Raw genomic sequence first — 23,391 nt, 5'->3', positions numbered from 1 at the left:
TGGTGACGCCCGATCATTTGTGGTGCACCGTCTGTCGCTACAGAATGGAGCTTTTCCCACGGCAAATTCATATTGTCCACTGATTCACAATCAGCTTCAAAAATGTCACGTCCTGTTGTGGTGTAGTCGAGTGGTACCACATCCAAGAGTTCTTCAGTTACTTGCAGCTCCATGTCGACACCACGCACAAAGACTGCAAGCTGAGCACAGTCCGATATGTTGGTGCTTTCGTCAAGAGCTAGTGAAAGTGCAACAAAGCTCTCCGCCTTTTTCCTGAGCTGTGTCTCTAAATCCGCTGCCATGTCCAGGATTCGACGAGGCATTGTTTGCTTCGACAGGCAAACCCCTTCAATTGCCTGCACCTCCCTTGGAAACAAACATTCTGCAACTGCTACCATGCACGATATTACGAGTGGTCTCACCGAAAACAGCTTGCCACTCCTCGCAAAGATGTGAGCTACCCTGTAGCTGGCTCGAATTGCAGATTCAGTAGTGTTTTCTCCGCTCTCGTTCACCTGAAAATTAGAAACGCATTACAGAACACGAACTATGTTGCATGTTTTGATACCCTCTGTATTACGAAACCGTTTTTAAATTTACGTCTCCTGGTATGTCGTTCTTAAGCCTGGCTACCAGTTCTCTGCGTGCAACGCCTTCTACCTGATCGTAGTGCGCTGCGTGAAGACGTGTATAATGTCGTTGTATATTCTACCTCTTCGCAGAATTAAATACTTTGACATATAAGACACTGCGGACGACCATCCCTCTCAATGAATAGAAAGTTATCCTCCAATAGAGGTACAGGGCTCCCGCAGTTAGTCGTAGCTGTCACTGAACACGGATTATTGCGTCAGTTGCGGCTGCATGCGGTCAGAGGGCAGTGAGTTCGCTTTCCCCCTCCACGCGGGCTCCGAGTTGCTGCAGTGAGCACTCCGGCTCCCTGGAGCTCGGTTGGAACAGCCTGCATTAGACTATTCATTCCATTCAGCAGGTTATGTAGTTCTTCTTCACTTTCACTCAGGATAGTAATGCCATCAGTGAATTGTATCATTGATATCCTTTAACCTTGAATTTTAAATTTCCCTACAGAAACTTCCTTTCAATTTCATCATTCCTTCTTTGATGTACAGATTTAGCACTAAGGGCAGAAGACTGCATCTCTGTCTTGCACACTTTTTAATCCAAGCACTTCGTCTTGTCTTCCACTCTTATTATTCCCTCTTGGCTCTTGTACATATTATATGTTACCCGTCTCTCCCTCTGTCTTACCCCCATTTTTCTTAGAGTTTCGTACATCTTGCACCACATTACATTGTCGATCTCTTTTTCTAGGTCAACAAATCCTATGTATGCATCTTGATTTTTCTTTAGTCTTGCTTCCATTATCAACTGCAATGTCAGAATTGCCTCTCTGGCGCCTTTACCTTTCCTAAAGCCAAACTGATCATCATCTAACACATCCTCAATTTTCTTTTCCGTTCCTCTCTATATTATTCTTGTCAGCAACTTGGATGCACAAACTGTTAAGCTGACTGTGCGATAGTTCTCGCACTTGTCAGCTCTTGCAGCCTTCAGAATTGTTTGGATGATATTTTTCTGAAAGTCGGATGATATGTCATGAGACTCACATTCTACACACCAATGTGTATAATGATTTTGTTGTCACTGACCCCAATGATTTTAGAAATTCTGATGGAATGTTATTTATGCCCTCTGCCTTATTTGATCTTAAGTCCTCCAAAGCTCTCTTAAGTCCTGATTCTAATACTGGATCTCCTATCTCTTCTAAATCGACTCCTGTTTCTTCTTCTATCACATCAGACAAATCTTCCCCTCATAGAGGTCTCATGTTTTCTTTCCAACTATTCGCATTCTCCTCTTAATGTTACCACCCTTGCCTTTTATTACACCAAAGGTTGTTTTGAATTTCCTATATGCTGAGTGGTCTTTCCGACAATCATTTCTTTTTCAATTTCTTCACATTTTTCATGCAGCCATTTCATCTTAGCTTCCCCACACTTCCCATTTATTTAATTTTTCAGCGACTTGTATTTCTGTATTCCTGAATTTCCCTGACCATTTTTGTACTTTATTCTTTCATCGATCACCTGAACTATTTCTTCTGTTACCCATGGCTGCTTCACAGTTACCTTCTTTGTACCTATCTTTTTCTTTCCAACTTCTGTGATTGTCCTTTTTAGATATGTCCATTCCTCTTCAACTGTACTGCCTACCGGAATAGTCTTAATTACTGTATCTACTGCCTTAGAGAACTTCAAGCGTATCTCGTCACTCCTTAGTAGTTCCATATCCCAAATGCGTATTGATTCTTCCTGACTAATCTCTTAAACTTCAGGCTACTCTTCATCACTACTAAATTGTGATCTGAGTCTATATCTGCTCCTGAGTACGCCTTACAATCCAATATCTGATTTCAGAATATGTCAGACCCCAGACATCATCTTCCCATATTACCTGGCCTCTTCCAAGTATATCTCCTCCTCTTGTGATTCTTGAACAGAGTGTTCACTCTTACTAGCTGAAATTTATTACAGAACACAAGTAGTCTTTCTGCTCTCTCATTCCCTGTCCCAAGCCCATATTCTCCTGTAACCTTTTCTTCTACTCCTTGCCCTGCAACTGCATTCTAGTCCCCCATGACTATTAGGTTTTCATCTCCCTTTACGTACTGTATTACTTTTCCAATATCCTCGTATACTTTTTCTATCTCTTCATCTTCAGCTTGCTTGTATGTTGCATGACCGTAACTATCATGCCGGTGTTGATTTGCTGTCGATTCTGATAAAAACAACCCTATTACTGAACTGTTCACAGTAACACTCTCTCCACCCTACCTTCCTGTCCATAATGAATCCTACTCATGTTATACCATTTCATGCTGCTGCAAGCTTCTGCCATTCCATGTCCAACTCGTAGAACACCACCCTTTCATTGGTTACTCATGCTTTTTCTCATGGTCACCTCCCCCTTGGCAGTCCCATCCCAGAGATCTGAATGGGGGACTATTCTGGAATCTTTTGCCATAGGAGAGATCATCATGACACTATTTCGATTACAGGCCACATGTCCTGTGGATACATGTTGTGTGTCTTGACTGCATTGGTTTCCATTGCCTTCTGCATCCTCATGCCGTTGATCATTGCTGATTCTCCCACCTTTAGGGGCAATTTCCCACCCCAAGGACAAGAGAGCACCCTGAACCTCTGTCCAATCCTCTGCCCTCTCTGACAAGGTCGTTGGCAGAATGACTTCTTACGCCAGAGGTCTTCGGCCACCAGTGGTTATTGATCAAAATTTAAGAGGTGGCGGGTTTCGAACCTGGGACCATGGATGTTTAATTATTAATTAAAGACGCTACCACTAGAGCCCATCCAAAACATGCACTTCCACTTTTTACCTCCTTCCTAAGACCCACAGACCCAGTTACCCTGGCTGTCCCATAGTTGCTGGTTAAAGACACCAGCAATTTCCTAGACTGTCTGAAATCTGCGCCCATTCCACTCCCACTACATACCTTGCTTGTCACCACTGACGCCACCTCCCTCTATACCAACATTGCCCATGTACTAGGGGTGACCCAAAAATAACCAGAATAGAACAGTTGCACATGCACGCTGTGTAGTTACACATTTTACCACTAGGTGGTGTTAGTTTGGGTCCCCCCACATCACTCGGTAAGCTGGCATCAGTCAGAGTTAAGTGGTTTGTTTATGGTTCTCTGTTGTTTGCAGTACTATTTCAACCCTTGACTATTAATGGCATGGCCAATAAGAAGGGGCAAAGAGTCTGTGTGAAATTTTATTTCCTGCATCCAAGAGTATTGGGATGCTTCGGCAAGCCTTTAATGGTGATTCGCTGGGAAAATCACAGATCTACATATCGTTTACTCATTTCAAATCTGGCAACATGTCAGCTGAAGACATGCGACACTCCAGTTGTCTTTTAGCAAGAAATGATGGAGACATTGCCTTAATCAAACATGCAATTGATGAAGATCATCGAAGGGCCATTGATCAAATTTCTGAGGAAATGAAAGTCTTGGAGCATGGTCCAATGAATTTTAACCAAAGATTTTCACATGAGACAGATGCATACAAAATTTGTTACTCGCTTGCTCACAGATGACCAGAGAGAAAACCGCATGAATATTTGCCGCGACTTTAAGAGCAAAGTGCAGAATGATCCAAATTTTCTTAAAAGAATTGTGACTAGGGATGAGAGTTGGGGTTACGGATTGATCCAGAGTCAAAGGAAGTGTTGAGTCAGTGGAAAACTCGAACATTACCACTACCCAAGAAAGCACATCAAGCGCAATCCAATGTTAAAACTACATTATTTTATTTTTTTGTCAGTGGTGTTGCTCACAAGGAGTTTGTTCCTCCAGGACAAATAGCGAACGATGTGTTACAAAGTCAACAGTTGTTTATAGCAGATAGTAGTGCATTTGTTGTGCCAATATGCCACACCTGGTCACATACTGAGCAACACCACTGCAAATCAGAAGATGGAGACATCTTGCTTGCATCATGCATTATTGTTGCATTGGCAAGTTAAGCTGAGCAAAGCCAACCCATCTCATAATAATTTCACATGCTTGTTGTCTTAAAACCAAATGTTGATATGCCATGCTATCGGCCTACAGCTGCTAATGCAATGTCCCACTGCATCTTCTGACATAATTTACTCTTAAACCTGGTAACGGCACCACAGAGCAAAAAGCTAATTGCATTTACTAGGTAGAATGATGAGGTGGGGGTGGGGGTGTAGAAAAGTAGACAGGTCCAAAAATAAGACATAGAAAACTAAAAGGGGAAAAGAAAAGGACCAGTTACTGAATAGAAATGCTGAGACCAAAGAAATTAATGTAAATTTAGGCCAGGAGTCGGATTAAAATTCAAAGTGAAAGGATATCAGCGATATGATTCACTGATGACATTGCTATCCTGAGTGAAAATGAAGAAGAATTACATTATGTGCTGAATGGAGTGAACAGTCTAATGAGTACAGTATATGGACTGAGAGTAAATTGAAGAAAGGCGAAAGTAATGAGAAGTAGTAGAAATGAGAACAGTGAGAAACTTATCAGGATTGATGGTCACGAAGTTAAGGAATTTTGCTACCTTGGCAGTAAAATAACCAATGACAAACAGAGCAAGGAGGATATCAAAAGCAGACTAGCACTGACAAAAATGTCATTCCTGGCCAAGGTAAGTTACTGGTATCAAATATAGGCCTTAATTTGAGGAAGAAAATTCTGAGAATGTACATTTTCAGCACAGCATTGTATGGTAGTGAAACATGGACTGTGGGAAAACTGGAGCAGAAGAGAATTGAAGCATTTGAAGTGTGGTGTTACAGACGAAAGTTGAAAATTAAGTGTACTGGTAAGGTAAGGAATGAGAACGGCACAGAATTGGAGAGAAAAGGAATATGTGGAAAACACTGACAAGGGGAAGAGATAGGATGATAGGACATTTGTTAAGACATCAGGCATTGACCTCCAAGGTACTAGAGGGACTTGTAGAGGGTAAAAACTGCAGGGGAAGACAGATTGGAATAAATCCAGCAAATAATTGAAGACTTATGTTGCAAGTGCTACTCTGGGATGAACAGGTTGGCACAGGAGAGACGTGTGGCAGGCCGCATCAAACCATCAGAAGACTGACAACCCCCCCCCCCCCCACACACACACACACACAAAAAAGAAAGAAAGAAAGGAGCTAGATGGGTGGTAAGAACAAAAGATCTGTTGTAACAGCAGTTCCCACCTGCGGAGTTGCCACCGTTTCTGTCCCATATTCCTGGGTTCAAAGCACCCACTAAACATATACCCACCTAACGCGAATTATTTACAGACGAATGGAAAAACTGGTAGAAGCGGACCTTGGGGAAGATCAGTTTGGATTCCGTAGAAATGTTGGAACACGTGAGGCAATACTAACCTTACGACTTATCTTAGAAGAAAGATTAAGAAAAGGCAAACCTACGTTTCTAGCATTTGTAGACTTAGAGAAAGCTTTTGACAACGTTAACTGGAATACTCTCTTTCAAATTCTGAAGGTGGCAGGGGTAAAATACAGGGAGCGAAAGGCTATTTACAATTTGTACAGAAACCAGATGGCGGTTATAAGAGTCGAGGGGCATGAAAGGGAAGCAGTGGTTGGGAAAGGAGTGAGACAGGGTTGTAGCCTCTCCCCGATGTTATTCAATCTGTATATTGAGCAAGCAGTAAAGGAAACAAAAGAAAAATTCGGAGTAGGTATTAAAATTCATGGAGAAGAAGTAAAAACTTTGAGGTTTGCCGATGACATTGTAATTCTGTCAGAGACAGCAAAGGACTTGGAAGAGCAGTTGAACGGAATGGATAGTGTCTTGATAGGAGGATATAAGATGAACATCAACAAAAGCAAAACGAGGATAATGGAATGTAGTCAAATTAAATCGGGTGATGCTGAGGGGATTAGATTAGGAAATGAGACACTTAGAGTAGTAAAGGAGTTTTGCTATTTAGGGAGCAAAATAACTGATGATGGTCGAAGTAGAGAGGATATAAAATGTAGACTGGCAATGGCAAGGAAATCGTTTCTGAAGAAGAGAAATTTGTTAACATTGAGTATAGATTTAAGTGTGAAGAAGTCGTTTCTGAAAGTATTTGTATGGAGTGTAGCCATGTATGGAAGTGAAACATGGACGATAACCAGTTTGGACAAGAAGAGAATAGAAGCTTTCGAAATGTGGTGCTACAGAAGAATGCTGAAGATAAGGTGGGTAGATCACGTAACTAATGAGGAGGTATTGAATAGGATTGGGGAGAAGCGAAGTTTGTGGCGCAACTTGACTAGAAGAGGGGATCGGTTGATAGGACATGTTTTGAGGCATCAAGGGATCACAAATTTAGCATTGGAGGGCAGCGTGGAGGGTAAAAATCGTAGAGGGAGACCAAGAGATCAATACACTAAGCAGATTCAGAAGGATGTAGGTTGCAGTAGGTACTGGGAGATGAAGAAGCTTGCACATGATAGAGTAGCATGGAGAGCTGCATCAAACCAGTCTCGGGACTGAAGACCACAACAACAACAACAGTTTATCAGTACCTGCAACCAATAGCACAAAGACTCCCCTCTGTACTTAAGATACCAACCATTTCCCAGACAGTCTGAATCTGTGCACATTCCACTTCTACCACAATCCTTGCTTGTCATCATTGATTCCACCTCCACTTATACCAACATTCCCCATATACATGAAACAATCCATTTGTAGAAAAAAGTACAGGAACTGTAGGGTATTGTAAAATGTTTGTAACTGGAAAAAAATTGTGCCATGCTTGTAAAATTACATTTTACGAGCAGATAATAAACCAAAGCAACATGACAGTTGTGAACTCAGTGCCTGTTTCACCACATGTGCCACTGAATTCTTCCCCTTGACATCAGTCTTTCAGAACTCTGCAGGTGGGAACTGGCATTAAAATATGTCCTTCATTCTTGCCACCCACCTGGCCTAAATTAATGTAAATTGCTATAGTCTCAGCATTTCTTTTCAATAACTATTCAATTTCTTCACTCCATTTTAGTTTTCTATGTCTTTTACTTTCTGATTTAACTATTTTTTCGCCACCTCGCCTGTCTACCACGGGTAATACACTCGGCCTTCTGCTCCTATTAAATCATATTCAGTGTTTTGTCAATAATCTCTGTCTTGCTTACTACCCTATCTTCCACCTTTAAGCTCTCAAGTTTTCGAATCCCATCCCCCAAAAATTGGTCTTTCCTTCTGTTCCTGTCTGGTATGTCTCCGCTGACTTGGGGTTGCGGGTGATTTATCCATAACTCTTTCCATTACCTGAACCTTGCCAGTCCTTTTCCTTCACATTCTTCCTTGCCCTTCAGCCAGAAGGAGCCATTGACTCTGAAAGCTTGCACATTTCCACAACTTTTATATGTTTTCTCCTGCCGCCACTTAGTGAGTAGATTTCTTATCCCTCCAACTATATTATATTTTCAATATTGGGACCATATCATAAGACACCATCCAAGTATGAATCAAGGACCAACTGAAAAACTGTGACTGTCTGGGAACCAACACTCAGTATGGTTAAGGAGAAGAAGGAGCTATTAAGCAAATACAATGAAATGGGTTCTGAGATGGGTGAAGTACCTACAGCTATGTCACCATCACTGCCACTGCTGACACACAGTCCCTGACTCCGCCAGTGTATAGAACACTGAGACATGGGTGGGTTATATATCCACTATGCATCCAGGAGGACAATTTTTCAGTGCACCTTGAAGCATAAATACACCTACATCTGTGGAATGTTCTGTCAACAAATATGCCAGGAGATACTAAGAATTAAGAAACTGTCTAATTTTTTACTGTGACATGTCAGTTTAGTTTAAAATGTTGGAAGAATACATATATTTGGAAATTAACAATATTATGAGAAGGAAAGTCTCTACTCACCATATAGCGGAGATGCTGTGTCACAGATAGACACAATGAAAAGACTCTCACAATTAAAGCTTTCGGCCATTAAGGCCTTCATCAACAATAGACAAACGCACAGGTGTGTGCGCACTCACATTCGTACATGCACGCATACACAAACGCAACTCACACTCAAGACTGCAGTCTCAGCCAACTGAAACCACACTGCGAGCAGCAGCACCTTTGCGTGATGGGAGTGGTGACTGGGTGGGGGTAAGGAGGAAGCTGGGGAAGGGAGGGGGAGGAATAGTATGGTGGACAATGAAGTGCTGCAGCTTAGATGGAGGGCAGGGAAGAGGTGGAAAGGAGAGGTATAAAAAGACTGGGCGTGGTGGTGGAATGACGGCTGTGTAGTGCTGGAATGGGAACAGGGAAGGGGCTGGATGGGTGATGACAGTTACTAACAAAGGTTGAGGCCAGGAGGGAAGGCCTTAATGGCCGAAAGCTTTAATTGCGAGTCTTTTTGTTGTGCCTATCTGCAACTCAGAATCTCCACTGTATGGTGAGTGGCAACTTCCCTTCTCATAATATTGTTACATTCCATCCTGGATTTTCCGTTGTTTGGTATCGGGAAATTGAAATTTTCAGTCACTGCACAGCTCTTGATATATTATTCACTTATCTGTGAATGATAAGTACTATACATGTCTTGTGCAAATGGATCTTGTTCTAAAGCGTAGTTTACATATATGTATAATGTACAATTTTTCTGTCTTTATCTGCAAATGGAAGTCATAATATTGTGCTGGGACTTCTGTATTGCTTATTCTGCAGATGTCAAAATCTGAGGGTAATTTTCTGACACTTTCGGAAGCCGTGGAGAAATTCAGTGCTGACGGAATGCGTCTAACACTGGCTGATGCTGGAGATTCACTTGAGGATGCAAATTTTGTAGAAAATATGGCTGATGCAGGTATCTCATTAAAACATCTATTATCTGAACAGTGAATAAGATGTCAATAGTTGTGTTTAAATTTATTCTACTGTGTTGACAGGTATTCTCCGTCTTTATACATTCATTGAGTGGACAAAAGAAATGCTGAAAGCAGAACTGAGAGATGGTGAACCAGATAGCTTCAATGATCAAGTATTTCTCAGGTAAATAATAATTGGGGGAACTATCATTCTGTGTAATTATGGTGCTGCAATATAGATTTTTGATATGCTGAATATTGTTTCAGCGAGATGAATCTCAAAATAAAGGAGACAGAAAACAATTATAATAGACTGCTTTTCAAGGAAGCTCTAAGAACAGGTTTCTTTGAGCTACAAGCAGTTCGTGATAAGTACCGAGAACTCACTGTGATGGAAGGAATGCATCGTGGTCTCATCCGGCAGTTTTTGGAAATTCAAGCATTACTTCTGTCACCTATATGTCCTCATGTTGCAGAACATGTTTGGTCTCTTCTTGGCAAAGTAAGCAAGCTCTTAAGTTGAAGGACACATTGTAAATTACTGTTAAAAATCTTTGTCCTGCGGAAAGAAGTGATCTTAACTTATTCTTCTGGAGTTATTGTGTGCATTTGCTACAGATACAGCAATTCTGCATAAATTGCATGTTACTGGTTGTGCCATATAGTGTCTCAAATGTTGTTTTAATAATATGCAGTGTAATGTTCTGTTCTTTTCCATTTCTTTAGAAGGAAAGCATAGTCAAGGCCCAGTGGCCAGTGGCAGGTCCTGTTGATTACATATTGGTCAAGTCATCTGCTTATCTCATGGAAGCTGCACATGCTTTCAGAGTATACTTAAAGAATCACCTTCAGCCACGGAAAGCTCGTAAAGGTGAAAACACCGTTGCACCAGTGAAGCCTACCAATGCCACTATTTGGGTTGCAAAAACGTTTCCACCATGGCAGTGTACAGTTCTGACACACATGAAAAATTTCTTGTTGGTAAGTAGCAAAGAATGCTCCTACTCATTTTTTCTTCAGGAGCTCTGAAATATTGATATTTCAGTGCTCTTTATATACATGAACATACCTACATACATACTTTATATACATCTACATATCTACATCTGCTGTGGTACAATACACTTCTTACTACGCAAAAAATGAATATACACTGTAACCACTTGATAGTTCACAATTCCAGGCTGCACCAAGCCATTGTAAATTGTAGAACACACCAAGAGAGTAATCCAAATAGTCCAGAGCCAAGCAAATCCGTCAATAATCCATGTTACAACCATGCAAAAAAATAGTAAAGTTGAAATCCAGTAAACAGCTATAACATGAAAGTATGTTGTAAGTGGGGTACAGATTTTAGCACAGCACAACTTGAAGGCTCTTGTTGTCTCACAGTAGCCCAGTTTTATCTCTGGTGTGATGTCAATGGCTAGGTCCATGTGACAGCCTGCTGACGCCTTTTACCTGTTACCGGAGGAATTGGTGAACGTAACAGGGTATTAAACTTGTTGTCGGATGATAGAGATGTAGCACTTTTAACTTAAAGTGTAATAATAGCAGTTAATTGCAAATAAATAAATACAAAGAAATGAGTGAAAGGTGTTCAGTGAATAAAGCAGGACTATGACTATTCCTTAAAGAACTGATATCATGCACACCATTAAATCCTTGGCCTATAATGTTAGATCAAATGCTAAAGTTTATTCTTGAAACATGAAATTTTTCTATCTTAGATGTGATAACTGTTGTTCTTATGAGTTTATTCTGCTATTGTGTTGAGCAATAACAACAGGACGTAAAGTGAAGTAATATATGCGTAACAGTGAATCAAACATGAAACCATCAAAAAAGATAAAGCTGAGTTATTTCTTCATCTATTAAAAGAGGAAGAGAGAGAGAATCCAAGGGCTAAGAGGCATTTGTACTTTGGGAAAAGCTAGACAGTTAATCATAATTTTTGTATTGAGATTTAATTGTTTCTTCCATACAGCTCTGTACAAAAGTGCATGGTAAACAACTGTTCCTGGATATTGACAGTTGCCATCATTTCCAAGTGAAATCCTTAATTTTTCTGCCAGTTTCACTCCTCCTTCCTGTTTCTACTAAACAGACAACCAACCTCCCCACTGCCTTCACTTCTCCCAATTAGTTCACTACATCTTTAATTGAAATAATTTTATGATTGGGAACTAAGAGCACAGGGAGAAGCAGCATTACATGCAGAATACTAACACTCTTATTCTCAACCTTTCATGTCACAGTGAGTACATGTGCTTCAACAGTGTTGATTTGATGGAGGCTTACTCCATCTCTTAACTCCTTAAACTGTTCAGTCACAAAGTTATTTTAATCAAGCTATAGTTTTATTCACAATCAGATTTCCCACCAAATCGTAAGGAGCCCTCAGCACAAAGGCTGAATGAAATGAATGTTTCAATGCTGTGTAAAACATGGGGTCCTATTGAGAGCAACACACTCTTGCTCTCTTCGTCTGTGAATGGACTGCTCACCCAAATGTAGGACAACATATAGTTTATGATCTGAACCACTGCACCTCTCAGCATTTTTCTTGTGTTCAAAGCAGCATTAGAGGTGAGAATAAAGATGAGTGATGGACACCTTTAGATTTGGGAACTGAAATGCATTTGTTCAAGCACCGAGCAACACACAAAGATATCAGAGACCATTGAACACTACATAACTGCAACTTATACCAAACTCTTCTGCTTTTGTCAGCCTCCTTTTCACTTAAATTTTGTCATAGACTTTCTGTTCAGTCATATTTGTTTCCTGTTATTGTGTCTCTTTTTTTATGGTGTTCTTCGAGCAGGGAATCTGTTGTTTCTTCCTTTTTCTTTACTGCTGTTGTTACTCCCTCCTTGTCTCATCAGTGCTTATATTCTAGATATCTTCTCCTTGTGTCCAACTTTCTAATAACCTTTCTTTGATGTCCTAAAATCCCAGATTCTCTTTTCTGACAGTTAATAGCAGGCGCTAAATTTTTCCATATCAGCATTACTGAAATGAAGTGAAATGAAATGACGTGTGGCATTATTGGCCAGGAGGCTCCATATTGGAAAGTTTGGCCACCAGGTTGCAAATCTTATTTCAGGTGACGCAACATTGGACGACTTGTATGTCGGTGTTGGTGGTGGTGGTGGTGGTGGTGGTGATATCACAACACTCAGTCCAAGGGCAGAGGAAATCTTGGACGTGGCCAGGAATTGAACCTGGGCCTGCTGCATGGTAGGCAAACATGTTACCATGCAGCTGAAATCACTGCACATGATTCATGTTAATGAGTGTATTGTTTCTACAGAAAATAAATTATTCAGTTAGAATGTAAATGCAAAAACAGCTGCAGTTGAAAGGATTTGCTTGACCAAGAAGAGGATGAGGAAGGGGGTTTCGGAAATGTGATCTGTTATGACCTTGTTGCAGATGATGAGACTGTGAAGTGTTCTGTTTTAGGTTTGATGAATGCAGTATGCGGGGCAACTAATCTGTAACAGTTATCTGAGTTGACTGTTGTATCATGCCAGCTAGTGGAATTTTTTTAAAATTTGTCTTGCATGGTAAAATATCTGAGAACTATAACTCTTTCAAACTGTTATGTCCAAGCTCAGAGACATTCTGATATTACTTATTTCATCAACCATAAATGATAGTGAAATGTAATTGTACAGATAAAAAATCTGCTAACCAAGCAGTGGCAGGAAAAGATGTATATAAAGGTTGAGTAAATGTGCAATCTTTCCTTCTCACCTTGTCCAGTACATTTAACCTGACTCGAGGTCCGAACTCTCCCCATTTCCTAAACCTCGCCAGTTCTTTTCCTTCCCCTTCAACCCTACTGCCAGAAGAAGGAGCCACTGGTTCCAAGAGCTTGCATATTTACTTAACCTTTACGTGTATTTTATCCTGCTGCCACTTGGTGAGTATATTTTTTTATCTATCCAGTTACATCATATTTTCAAAAATTTATTATTTTCATTGTTACAAATGAGAGTGAGCCGCACACTACCTTCAAGCAACATCATCTGAAATTTTCAATAGGTGGAGTAATTTTGTGTGTGTGTGTGTGTGTGTGTGTGTGTGTGTGAGGGGGGGGGGGGGGGGGAGATATTTTTGTCGTCTTATAATTGCTAAAGAAGAAGGGGTGGAGGGAGAAAGGGTGAAAAGTTCAACCTCATTGTGATTTCCTTAATTTCATGATTCTTTGAAGTGATCCAAGTAACCTTGAAGAATTCAACTTATTTCAGAACATCCACCTTCCACCTTTTGCCTGAAATTGGAAGCTTTTACTCCCAAAAGTGCTGATTTTAATATGATCTGATTTGATTTTAAGGTGGTTAACATTATAAATGTGGAGCTGAATCATTCTCTTAAATGTTTGTTGCAATTAATTGTGTCCTTGTTTTCTTTTCTGTTGTCATAAGTATGCCATACCATTTTCTTTTTTCTTATTTGGAACAGCTGTCATTGTTTTATCTGATTTAACAGGCAAATGGAAAACTGCCAGACAACAGAGTTCTCTCAGCAGAACTAAATGCAATTCCTGAGTTGAAGAAGTACGCCAAGAAGCTGATGCCATTTGTCCAGGCAACTCGGGAAAAGGTGGAAACACTTGGAGCTGATGCCCTGAACCTTTCTGTGGACTTTGATGAGAAGGAAGTTCTTACGAAGAATCTAGTATATCTAAAGAATACACTTGATGTAAGACATTGTTAATTGGAATTTTTCAGTACTTTCCATAATAGTGTAAACATAAATGTTTTACTGTATTAGCAGTGTTTATAACTTCTGCCTTAGAATTAAAAGTTTTATTAGTGTGAGGAGGAGGGGAAGGGTAGAATACTCGAGCTTACGGGGCATATCTGATTTGGAACCACTACACAAGCACACATGTATGAAGACATCTGGTAGGGAGATTGTCAGAATCAAACAGAAATGTACCCATGGTATGACAGCCAGTAGTGTCACATCCGTTTCTGTCATTCTTGCATTTTGGAATGCAAGTTTAATATGTAGTAATAAGTATACTGCTGTTGCATATTTGATGACTGCTGGAATGTTATCATTGTGATCCGATGTGATAGTAATGAATATGCCCAGTGGTACAATATGATCCATGTTGCTTGTTGGTGTGCCAATTGTTAAAGAGATTTTCGTATCCCAGATGGTTTCCATCGGGTTCAGATCAGGCGATTTTTGTTACCAAAACATCAGAAGGAGTTAAATATTGTGTTCTTATACCACTTTAGTGTGATTTCTGGCCTTGTGACATGGTCGCTTGTCCTGCTTGAAAATGCTATCACTGTAGGGGAAGACATCACGCATGAAGGGATGCAAGTGGTCCACAGTAATGTTCACTTAGTCCACAGCTGTCAGGACAGTGCATGTTTTAAGCAGTCTTTTGCCTGAATGATGATGATGTATCCACACAACTATCAACCACGTGTAACAAGACGCACGCACGATTCATCCACCCATGCAACATATGACCATTGATCCATGGCCTAGTCTCGATGCTCCTGTGCCCACCGCAGTCGTAGTTGACAGTGTTGCACGGTCACCACGGGAACACGAGAGGGATCGTCGCCCATGGAAGCGCTTGTTCAACAACACACGCTGAATGGTGTACTCTGAAACAGTTGTACCTCAACAGGATTTTACTCTGTCATCAAATCTGCCACAGATAGCTGCTTTACAGTGTGTGCAAATTTCTGATCTCTATGTTCATTCCCAATACCTTATTTCCTACTCATGGTTTCACCATCCTTCAGTCACTTTCCATAGATGCTGACAACAGCAGCATGTGAACAGCCAGCCAGCGTTGCCATTTCCGAAAAGCTTGTTCAGAGACCCTGGGCCATAACAGTCTGCTCTTTGTCAAAGTTGCTTATGTCAATAGTTTTCCCCACTTGTAGCCTATATTATCACCAGAATGAATCACAATTGGTTGCTGCTTTGTATATACACTTTCCTTGCTGCATCATGAGCACACAGTGCCACCAAGTGGCATTCAATCTTGCATTGAGTAGTGGTGATTACATTTAGACTCATTATAGTGTGTGTGTGTGTGTGTGTGTGTGTGTGTGTGTGTGTGTGTGTGTGTGTGGTGAATAATTCGGTGGTGTCAGGTATTTTAATGTTTGTTATGTTACTAATTAGTGACTCCCATACGCTATCTATTCTAAATTTTATTTAGAATATTAAGGATAAACTGTGTTTGCTAGAACTAAGTGTATTTACTTGGAATTGCACTTCTTTTCTTTCAGATAAAAGACATAGAAGTCCATTATACAGATGAGGCACCTGAAAATGTTGCACAGGACTGCAGGCCTGGTTTTCCTTTCATGACATTCAGTGCTCAGCAGGGAGTGGAATTAACCTTAGTGAATCCACAACCATGCAGTGGACACTTCACTCAACGTATAATTGTTTACAATGGTGACACAGTGTCTACAATTCTGAAGCAACTGATGCAGTGCAATGGAAATATTAAAGGTTAGTTTCATATTCATAATTTTGGAATGGAAAGTTAATATGAATGCATGCTTTTATGGGTGCTTGGTTAGTACATTGTGTTTTACGTGCTCCTCCAGATGTTAATGCATTGTGATGTAAAATACAGTTTATTACCAAGCACAAGTGGCATGTTTTGTTGCTCAAATTTTACACTTTGTAAATTTTTTGGTAGGACTGTTATGCATTGCTTTCGGTTTCACTTGACCAGTTGTGGTTGCTCTTCTGGGAATGTAGATTGTACAAAAAGGTAGAAACATTGAAGAGTCTTTAGATTTGCGCGTCCTTCATAATGAAAAAAATAGGTTTGAATTATGTTATTTAAAAGAACAGATATGACAAAGGAAGAGCCGCAAGCAGATGTAGACATATAGTGCACTTAAGAAAATCAAAGAAAACAGCAGACATCTTAAGGGAAGATGATGCTGCTTAAAAGTATCAACAAACTTCTGTGGATATGTTTACACACACAAAAAGAGCAGCTAATCACGGAACCATTATGCCATTCCTGATGTAAGGGTATGTTGTGTAAAAGAAAATTGACTGTTTTGTATACTTATAATATGGCTGGCAATATCAAAAATGAATTAATAGGGGCATTGGAGGACATTTTCAGAAAGCAGGATTTTTGCTGTTGACAAAAATATACTATAGAGAGTTACACATCCATACCATGCAGAGCCAATGGAATAATGGAACAGACTTACAACTAGTTCACAGCAAATAGCTTATCTCTTAATCTTAGAAACATTCATTTTATGCAATTCCAAACAAATCAGAATGACTCGCAGGTACCAGAAGTAGAGATCAATGGGCACACACTAGATGAGGCTCCATGAGGGAAATTCCTCAGTATCCAAATGATTAATGAACTGAAGTGGGATCAGAACATGGATAAGTTAACCAAAAAAGTCGAATTCTATCAGATTTGCATTTACAGGCCTTGTTGTATTGACCAATATGTGGACAACTATTATACTTCCACTCAAGATTGCCCTATGACATAATCTTCTAGGGTAATGCAGCTAAGGTAAAAATACTATGTCCTCTACAAAATCATGTAGTAAGAGTATTGTGTGAAGTCTGTAACCAAACATCTTGTAGAAGCTGCTTCTGTGACACTGGGATTTTAAAACTTTTATGGTGATATATAATCCCTAATAGTATTTGTGGTTAGTAATCAGTATTTTATTTATAAAAATCACAGTGCTCACTGTGCTTTGCATAATCTGTTTATCAAATCAGACTGCTACAGATGAGATAATTTGTAATATACTGCTCCAGTGGCACTGATAATCAAATAAATCTTAAATTTCCTCCCCCCCCCCCCCCTCCCATCTCATCCCTTGTTTTGACCTAAGCTGAAGTCTGCTAAATTAACCGCACTAACAGTTCTGTATTCAACAGTACGACAGAAAACAATCCCAATACAGTGCAACATTGCAGTGCACAATGCAGGTAAGCTGTGGAACATAAAGCTGGCGGGTGCACAAGGGGGCAGGAGGAGAGGTGGGTGTAATATGACTTATTCACTTGTGCCTTCATTTCTGCATTTGTGCATAATTATATATATTTCAGTAATGTTTAATATCAAATAAGTCCAAGTAAAGTTTAATTAAACAGCTTCTTTTGTGCATTGTGGCATTTTAGATCAATATAAAAATTTGGAAGCCTACAAAAGGCAGAGACCATGAGAATTATGTTTTAAAACACATTTCTTTCTGCTACAGAAGAAGCAAAGTAGCATTATCGATTTTGTGAGGCTTGGTGACCAACTGTGTGTCAGACTGCCAATTGAAAGGTGCAGGGTTCACTTGTCAATCAATCTTAAGATTTTTTTATGTCATTTATCACTTCTTTCAGCAGTATATGTAAAACGACTAGCAGCACATTGGTTTGGAGTGCACATTGAACTGTAGATCTCCCTGTAACTGACTGGATAAGTCAGAGGAAGCTAAGGGAATGCCATCTTCACTAGGACTGTGCCTTGTAATGCGCTGTGGTGTTCAAACCAAACTCTGGTTTGAGGATGAGCTATTAAATCTTTATGAAATCTCAATCTTTAAATGTAGAAATTCAGCAAAGCACAGAACAGGGCAGTTACTAGGAAGAATTAAAAACTGATCTTGCAGAAATAAAGTTAATGAAACTGTAACATTGGTGGATAGTTCGCACAGATACAGTTCTGATTGGTGCTTGTTGATAGCAGTGACAATCGTACAGCAATATCACCTCAACAGTTATAAAGATGGTCATCATTCATCTGTGGAATTATGAAACCCTTGCATATATTATTAGTGCAGGTGAAATTCAGCCTGGTCATTTCATCTTAGCCAGCCAATGAGAACAGTTAGTTCTGAGGTCCATTGTTAAAATCTATTAGAAGTTCACTGCCTGACCATTCAAACAAAATGTGTAATGTTATTTTACGTAACAGTATGAAGGTTACAAATTTTACATTGTACTTTCACACCTTTTGGACACATTCACATGATACCACATTAAAAGTTAAAGCAGCTTACAGTAGTCAGGAGTTCTGCAATATTTTGAAGTATGTAATAAAATCTATGTACACTGTAAGATCGCTTTGACAACTCCTCTGAAATAATGAAAATCAACAAAGCATTCAGATTAAAAAGTTTGTATTTTGTTGTGTTTGTGGGTGAAGTTGGTGATACTTTGAAAACAACCAAATGCCATCAATCGCTGGTTTTTCTCTTTGATGCCACCCTTAGTCCCCTCATTGTGTACTGTTGAAGTTGTGGAGATAAGAATGTTTGAAGTGGTTGCCAAGACGTCTTCTGTCCATTTTCCACCAATGTATTTTTCAGGGGAAAAGATTCATATTATTTTATAATGTTTTTGAATGTTAATGTTTTAGAATACAGTGGCTGATATCACTATGATCTGCACTCCTCATAACCAGAGTTGTGCAATGTAGTAAAGACAGATGAACAACCGATCAGTAAAGTGTATCCACTTATAGAGAGAAACTATTGTGTGGGTTGGCAGTTTCAGCAACTAAAAAATAACAGTTCAGCCAAGAAATTGGCAAATACGGAATATGATAATGGGGGAAAGGCAAGTCAGTATTATACCGCAAATTCCATTCATTTCAACTAACTCACCATTCAGCTTTTAAAGACTCAAATTTGTGGTAAAATTAGCATACCATATAATTAGAAAGCACAAGAACAAATATTCTAATGCTGCAGAGTTAATTTTAGATGTTCTCCCATGGACTATTATAAAAAGCATATTCGTGTATTTGACAACCACAAAGCTTTTTCCTCAGTGCACCCAAAAGTAAACAACCAAATGTAATGTATAACAGTATATGTAGAAAAAGTTAGTTGCTAACAGATAAGATAATTAATTGCATATTTTTCTCCAATTCGGAAAACAAACAGAAAAAAGACTAAGTGAGTCCTTCTCAGCCAGTGAGTCACTAAAATGTTTGTGGCTCTGTGTTTGACATAGCAACATGTATAAGTCATCCATTAATTCAGTGTAATCTCCAAGAACCTCATTACATAACTAACAAATTTTTTTTAGAAGCTAATGCAGTTAACACTATGCACTAATGGGATACTTCGTTGAGCACATCATACATGCCAGTGAAGTCACTATGCTGAGACAACTAATTACACATTTACATACAAACAGTTGCATCATTTAAAAAATAAGTTTTGTTGTGTTCATAGGTCCATTTGTTTGATTTGTAATTATTTGTGCTGTTTGGTTTCAGATACATCATGTATTCAGTTGTGGTTTTATAAAGATCCTGAATTGGGTCCCCGTAAAGTGCCTGTAGCTGGTAAAGAGACTCAACATGCTGTACGCATAAGCCTTGAGGGAACACTCCATGTGAATACAGATAAACCTGGAATTGAACTTGAGTGCAATGGCACACGACAGCACATTGGAACAAACATTTTATATATAATTTCATCAGCAGAATCTAAGAGTGATAATGCATAGTGACTGTTGTCATGTATTAGTTCATCGGTGCATGATCAATCTCGTTCATCAGTGCATGATCAATCTCCATTAATAACTGAAATGGAACTTGCAGTATTTTGTAATATGTGCATAGTTTAATGGCTATTTTAGGCAGGACAACAGGTTGGAAAAAGGAATATATTTTCTTAGGTAAATGAAAGATGGATATGATGTGATTCGTTATGTAATAAGTACACTAGATCATCTCAGTACCACAGTGGAATGATATTTTTAAGAGTTGTGGCATTGTTTGTATCGGATCTTGCAACATCTAATGAAGGGAACTTGAGAGAGGCATGTGTACTTAAATATAAAGTAGTAACCTAGTAACAAAGTATGCCTGACTTGCTGATGGGGTAGATATGACTGCCTAAAATGTACACACGATTCTCGCTCTTCTTCCTGTTGAATTTCATATTGTTCTTCAAATTTGAATAGGTCTGGTTTTGTAGCAAGCCTGATACACATTATGTTCTTTACTCCACATTACTTTATTTTTTGTTAACAGGTGCTTCAGAGACCTAGTTTCCCATAGTAACAAATGGATTAATCTTCATTGAATAATGCATGCGGGTTTCTTTAATCTGGCAGTTCATTACTTTCATTCTGTCCTGCTTTAAATATATTTACTGTTTTCACTGCAATATTTTGTTTTGTGTAATGAAGCTAATGTGTGTGAAGCAGGTATAAAGTGAAAACTATTCAAATTTGAGTTAAGTGTCAAAATAGAATAAAAACTGAAGAAAATGGCAGTGGCTGAAAAACAGTTCAACGGTTGTTATCATTGTTTTATGAGCATGTTGCATCTGTGATACCATCCTGCATTGTAAGTAACATTTTATTACATGGTCTCAGTCTACTGTGAGGAGACTTGTGCTCATTCAGATTTTTCTGGTTCCACGAAGAATGTTAATGTTTTCACATAATTTTACATCCTGGCTTTAATTTGGAAATATGTGTCATTTTGAAATTACATACCTTGTAGGTTGACTCAATATTCTGTACAGTCAGACCAGTCTAGTTGTATAAAACTAAAAAAACAACTTCAAATGCAGGTGTGAGTGTACAATAAAGTACAGTTTCTTAAATTGACTGCTCTTTTAAGCTGGACATGTTTGTGTACAAAAGTAATGGTAAGCTATTCCTTGAAAGTACTATTGTTTTTATTTAATGTTCTACATGAGATACCAATCTTCTGAGTAAACGAGACATTTGCCTCAATGTTACAACTGACAGCAACAAATTACCTCGAAGAGCTCCAAACTTCAAATTCTACCATTCAATAAGAATGGTATGTTTCATGGTTAGTGGCGTATTTTTGTTTCAAATTTCAAACTTAGTAACAGATTTTCTCATTAATCTTTTTTTCTCATATTTTCTACAATAGCATCAAAGAATTCTTAAAATATCATTTTATTTATAAGTATAAGAATTTCAAACAATGGAAAGTACGATGGAAAACAGCGCTACTGTACGGAGATATTGCTACTCACTCAGTAGAAGAGGCATCGAGTTATAGACAGGAACAGACACACGACACATGGTCAGTCTCTGGAGACCCAGATGTCCTTGGGCCTTAGTGTCCAGAGACTGGCCAAGTGAGTAACAGTTATGCTTGTGCATGACTTTTCTACTGCTGATGAAGCACTTTGTCCATAAGCTGAAATATTTGTGGCACTCTTTTCATTTTGCTACTCAGTGCCTGCCCTTTGGGGTAAGTAGGAATTTGTCGCTTCAGTGTTTAAGATCCACACTGTAATCCGGCTGGCAGCAGGTTTAAATTTAATAGCTCACTGAACTTGTGTGTATTTCTTGCAAACTTTGTTACCTATATGACACACACACACACACACACACACACACACACACACACACACACACTCTCTCTTTGGGTTCAATCCTGTTTTTCCTGATGGTTGTTACCTTACATCTTTGTTTTATAAATTTATAAATTATTAATTTAATATTTATTGAACAAGTGTGCACCTTTTATTTATATATTTTCCAATAAAATATTTTCGCTATGAGGAAATGTGTACTTACTTATTTCCTTATTTATATATTCTCCAATAAAATATTTTCATTATGAGGAAATGTGTGTTATTTTGATACACATGACAGTGCTTCTATGTTGGAAGACTCTGTAGGGTAAAAAGGTTTAAAGAACTTCAGTCGATATGAATATTACTCTGAAGTGCCACAGACACTGGTATAGGCATGGGTATTGAAATACAGAGATATGTAAACAGGCAGAATATGCTGCTGCGGTCGGCAATGCCTATGTAAGACTACAAGTCTCTGGTGCTGTTGTTAGATCAGTTACTGCTGTTACAATGGCAGGTTATCAAGATTTAAGTGAGTTTGCTGCAAGAACGATACCAATGACGACTGAAAATAATTGTTCAACATGAAGGGAGGGCAACCTTTCTGCAAATTGCTGCTGATTTCAATGCTGCGCCATCAACAAGTGTCAGCATGCAAACCATTCAAGTAGACACCATAGATATGGGCTTTCGGTGCCAAAGGCCCATTCGTGTACCCTTGTTGGCTGCACAGCACAAAGCTTTATGCCTCGCCTGGGCCCAACAATGCAGACATTGGACTGTTGAGTGGAAACACATTGCCTGGCTGGACGAGTCTTGTTTCAAATTGAGAGATCTCCATCCCCTCATACTCTTATGGATTTTTGGACAGCCCTGCAGGATTCATGGTGTCAGTTCCTTCCAGCACTACTTCAGACATTAGTCAAGTCAATGCCATGTCATGTTGCGGCACTTCTTTGTGCTCTCAGGGGCCCTAAACAATATTAGGCAGGTGTACCAGTTTCTTTGGCTCGTCAGTGTAAAAATCTTCTAGCAGCTATCTGCTGTTAACTGATTCTTTCCAATTTGTGTCATTAACTGTGTGGTTAAATAGACACAGACATGACTTCTTCATGATACAGTTCTGCATAACTTAGTCGCACTGGTAGACCCTTATATCAAAGGAAGCATGATAATAGTCTGGGGAATTTTTTTTTTAGTGAACAGGGGAAAAAAAAAATTATTTGGAACTGATATTCTGGAGGAATGTAAGGAGGAAATGAATATTAAAAATTATTGAAAGAACTGATTTTGAAGAAGTAGCTTTGACAATAGAGTCTGGAGCTGTGCTTGGTTGCTGGAACTCCAAGATGACATATTCAGAAAAATGGTACAACGTCTGAATCGATAGACTCATAGTTGAAAGGAGAGGGGTTCAAATTCCTGGCTTGCTATCCAGATTTAGGTTTTGCATGGTTTGCTCGAAAAAAGAAGGCTGATTTTTCACACTCCATTCTTGTCCAATGAAAACATGTACTCTGTCTCTAATGATCTCACTGTTGTCAGGATGTCAAACAATTATCTTCTTTCCAAGAAAATAGTAAGTAGTTCCCATTTAGAATATGAACATTATATAT

The 23,391-nt window shown here is 39.2% G+C and overlaps 1 protein-coding gene across 1 annotated transcript in view; it reads left to right on the top strand.

The window, feature by feature from the left end:
* LOC126199249 (leucine--tRNA ligase, cytoplasmic) overlaps positions 1-21,984 on the top strand; it is a 168,122-nt gene extending 146,138 nt beyond the window's left edge. The window contains exons 13-19 of the mRNA XM_049936044.1: positions 9,286-9,424; positions 9,507-9,609; positions 9,693-9,927; positions 10,152-10,406; positions 13,926-14,138; positions 15,704-15,932; positions 19,699-21,984. Of these exons, the coding sequence (XP_049792001.1) occupies positions 9,286-9,424; positions 9,507-9,609; positions 9,693-9,927; positions 10,152-10,406; positions 13,926-14,138; positions 15,704-15,932; positions 19,699-19,931 (1,407 nt within the window). The 3' untranslated portion in view covers positions 19,932-21,984. The remainder of the gene's footprint in view (positions 1-9,285; positions 9,425-9,506; positions 9,610-9,692; positions 9,928-10,151; positions 10,407-13,925; positions 14,139-15,703; positions 15,933-19,698) is intronic.
* The last annotated feature ends 1,407 nt before the right edge of the window (positions 21,985-23,391 follow it).

The sequence above is a fragment of the Schistocerca nitens genome, chromosome 8 (genome assembly GCF_023898315.1).
Source record: "Schistocerca nitens isolate TAMUIC-IGC-003100 chromosome 8, iqSchNite1.1, whole genome shotgun sequence".
Classification (NCBI taxonomy): domain Eukaryota; kingdom Metazoa; phylum Arthropoda; class Insecta; order Orthoptera; family Acrididae; genus Schistocerca; species Schistocerca nitens.
Note: the sequence above shows the minus strand (reverse complement) of the source record. Positions and strands in the feature narration are given on the sequence as shown.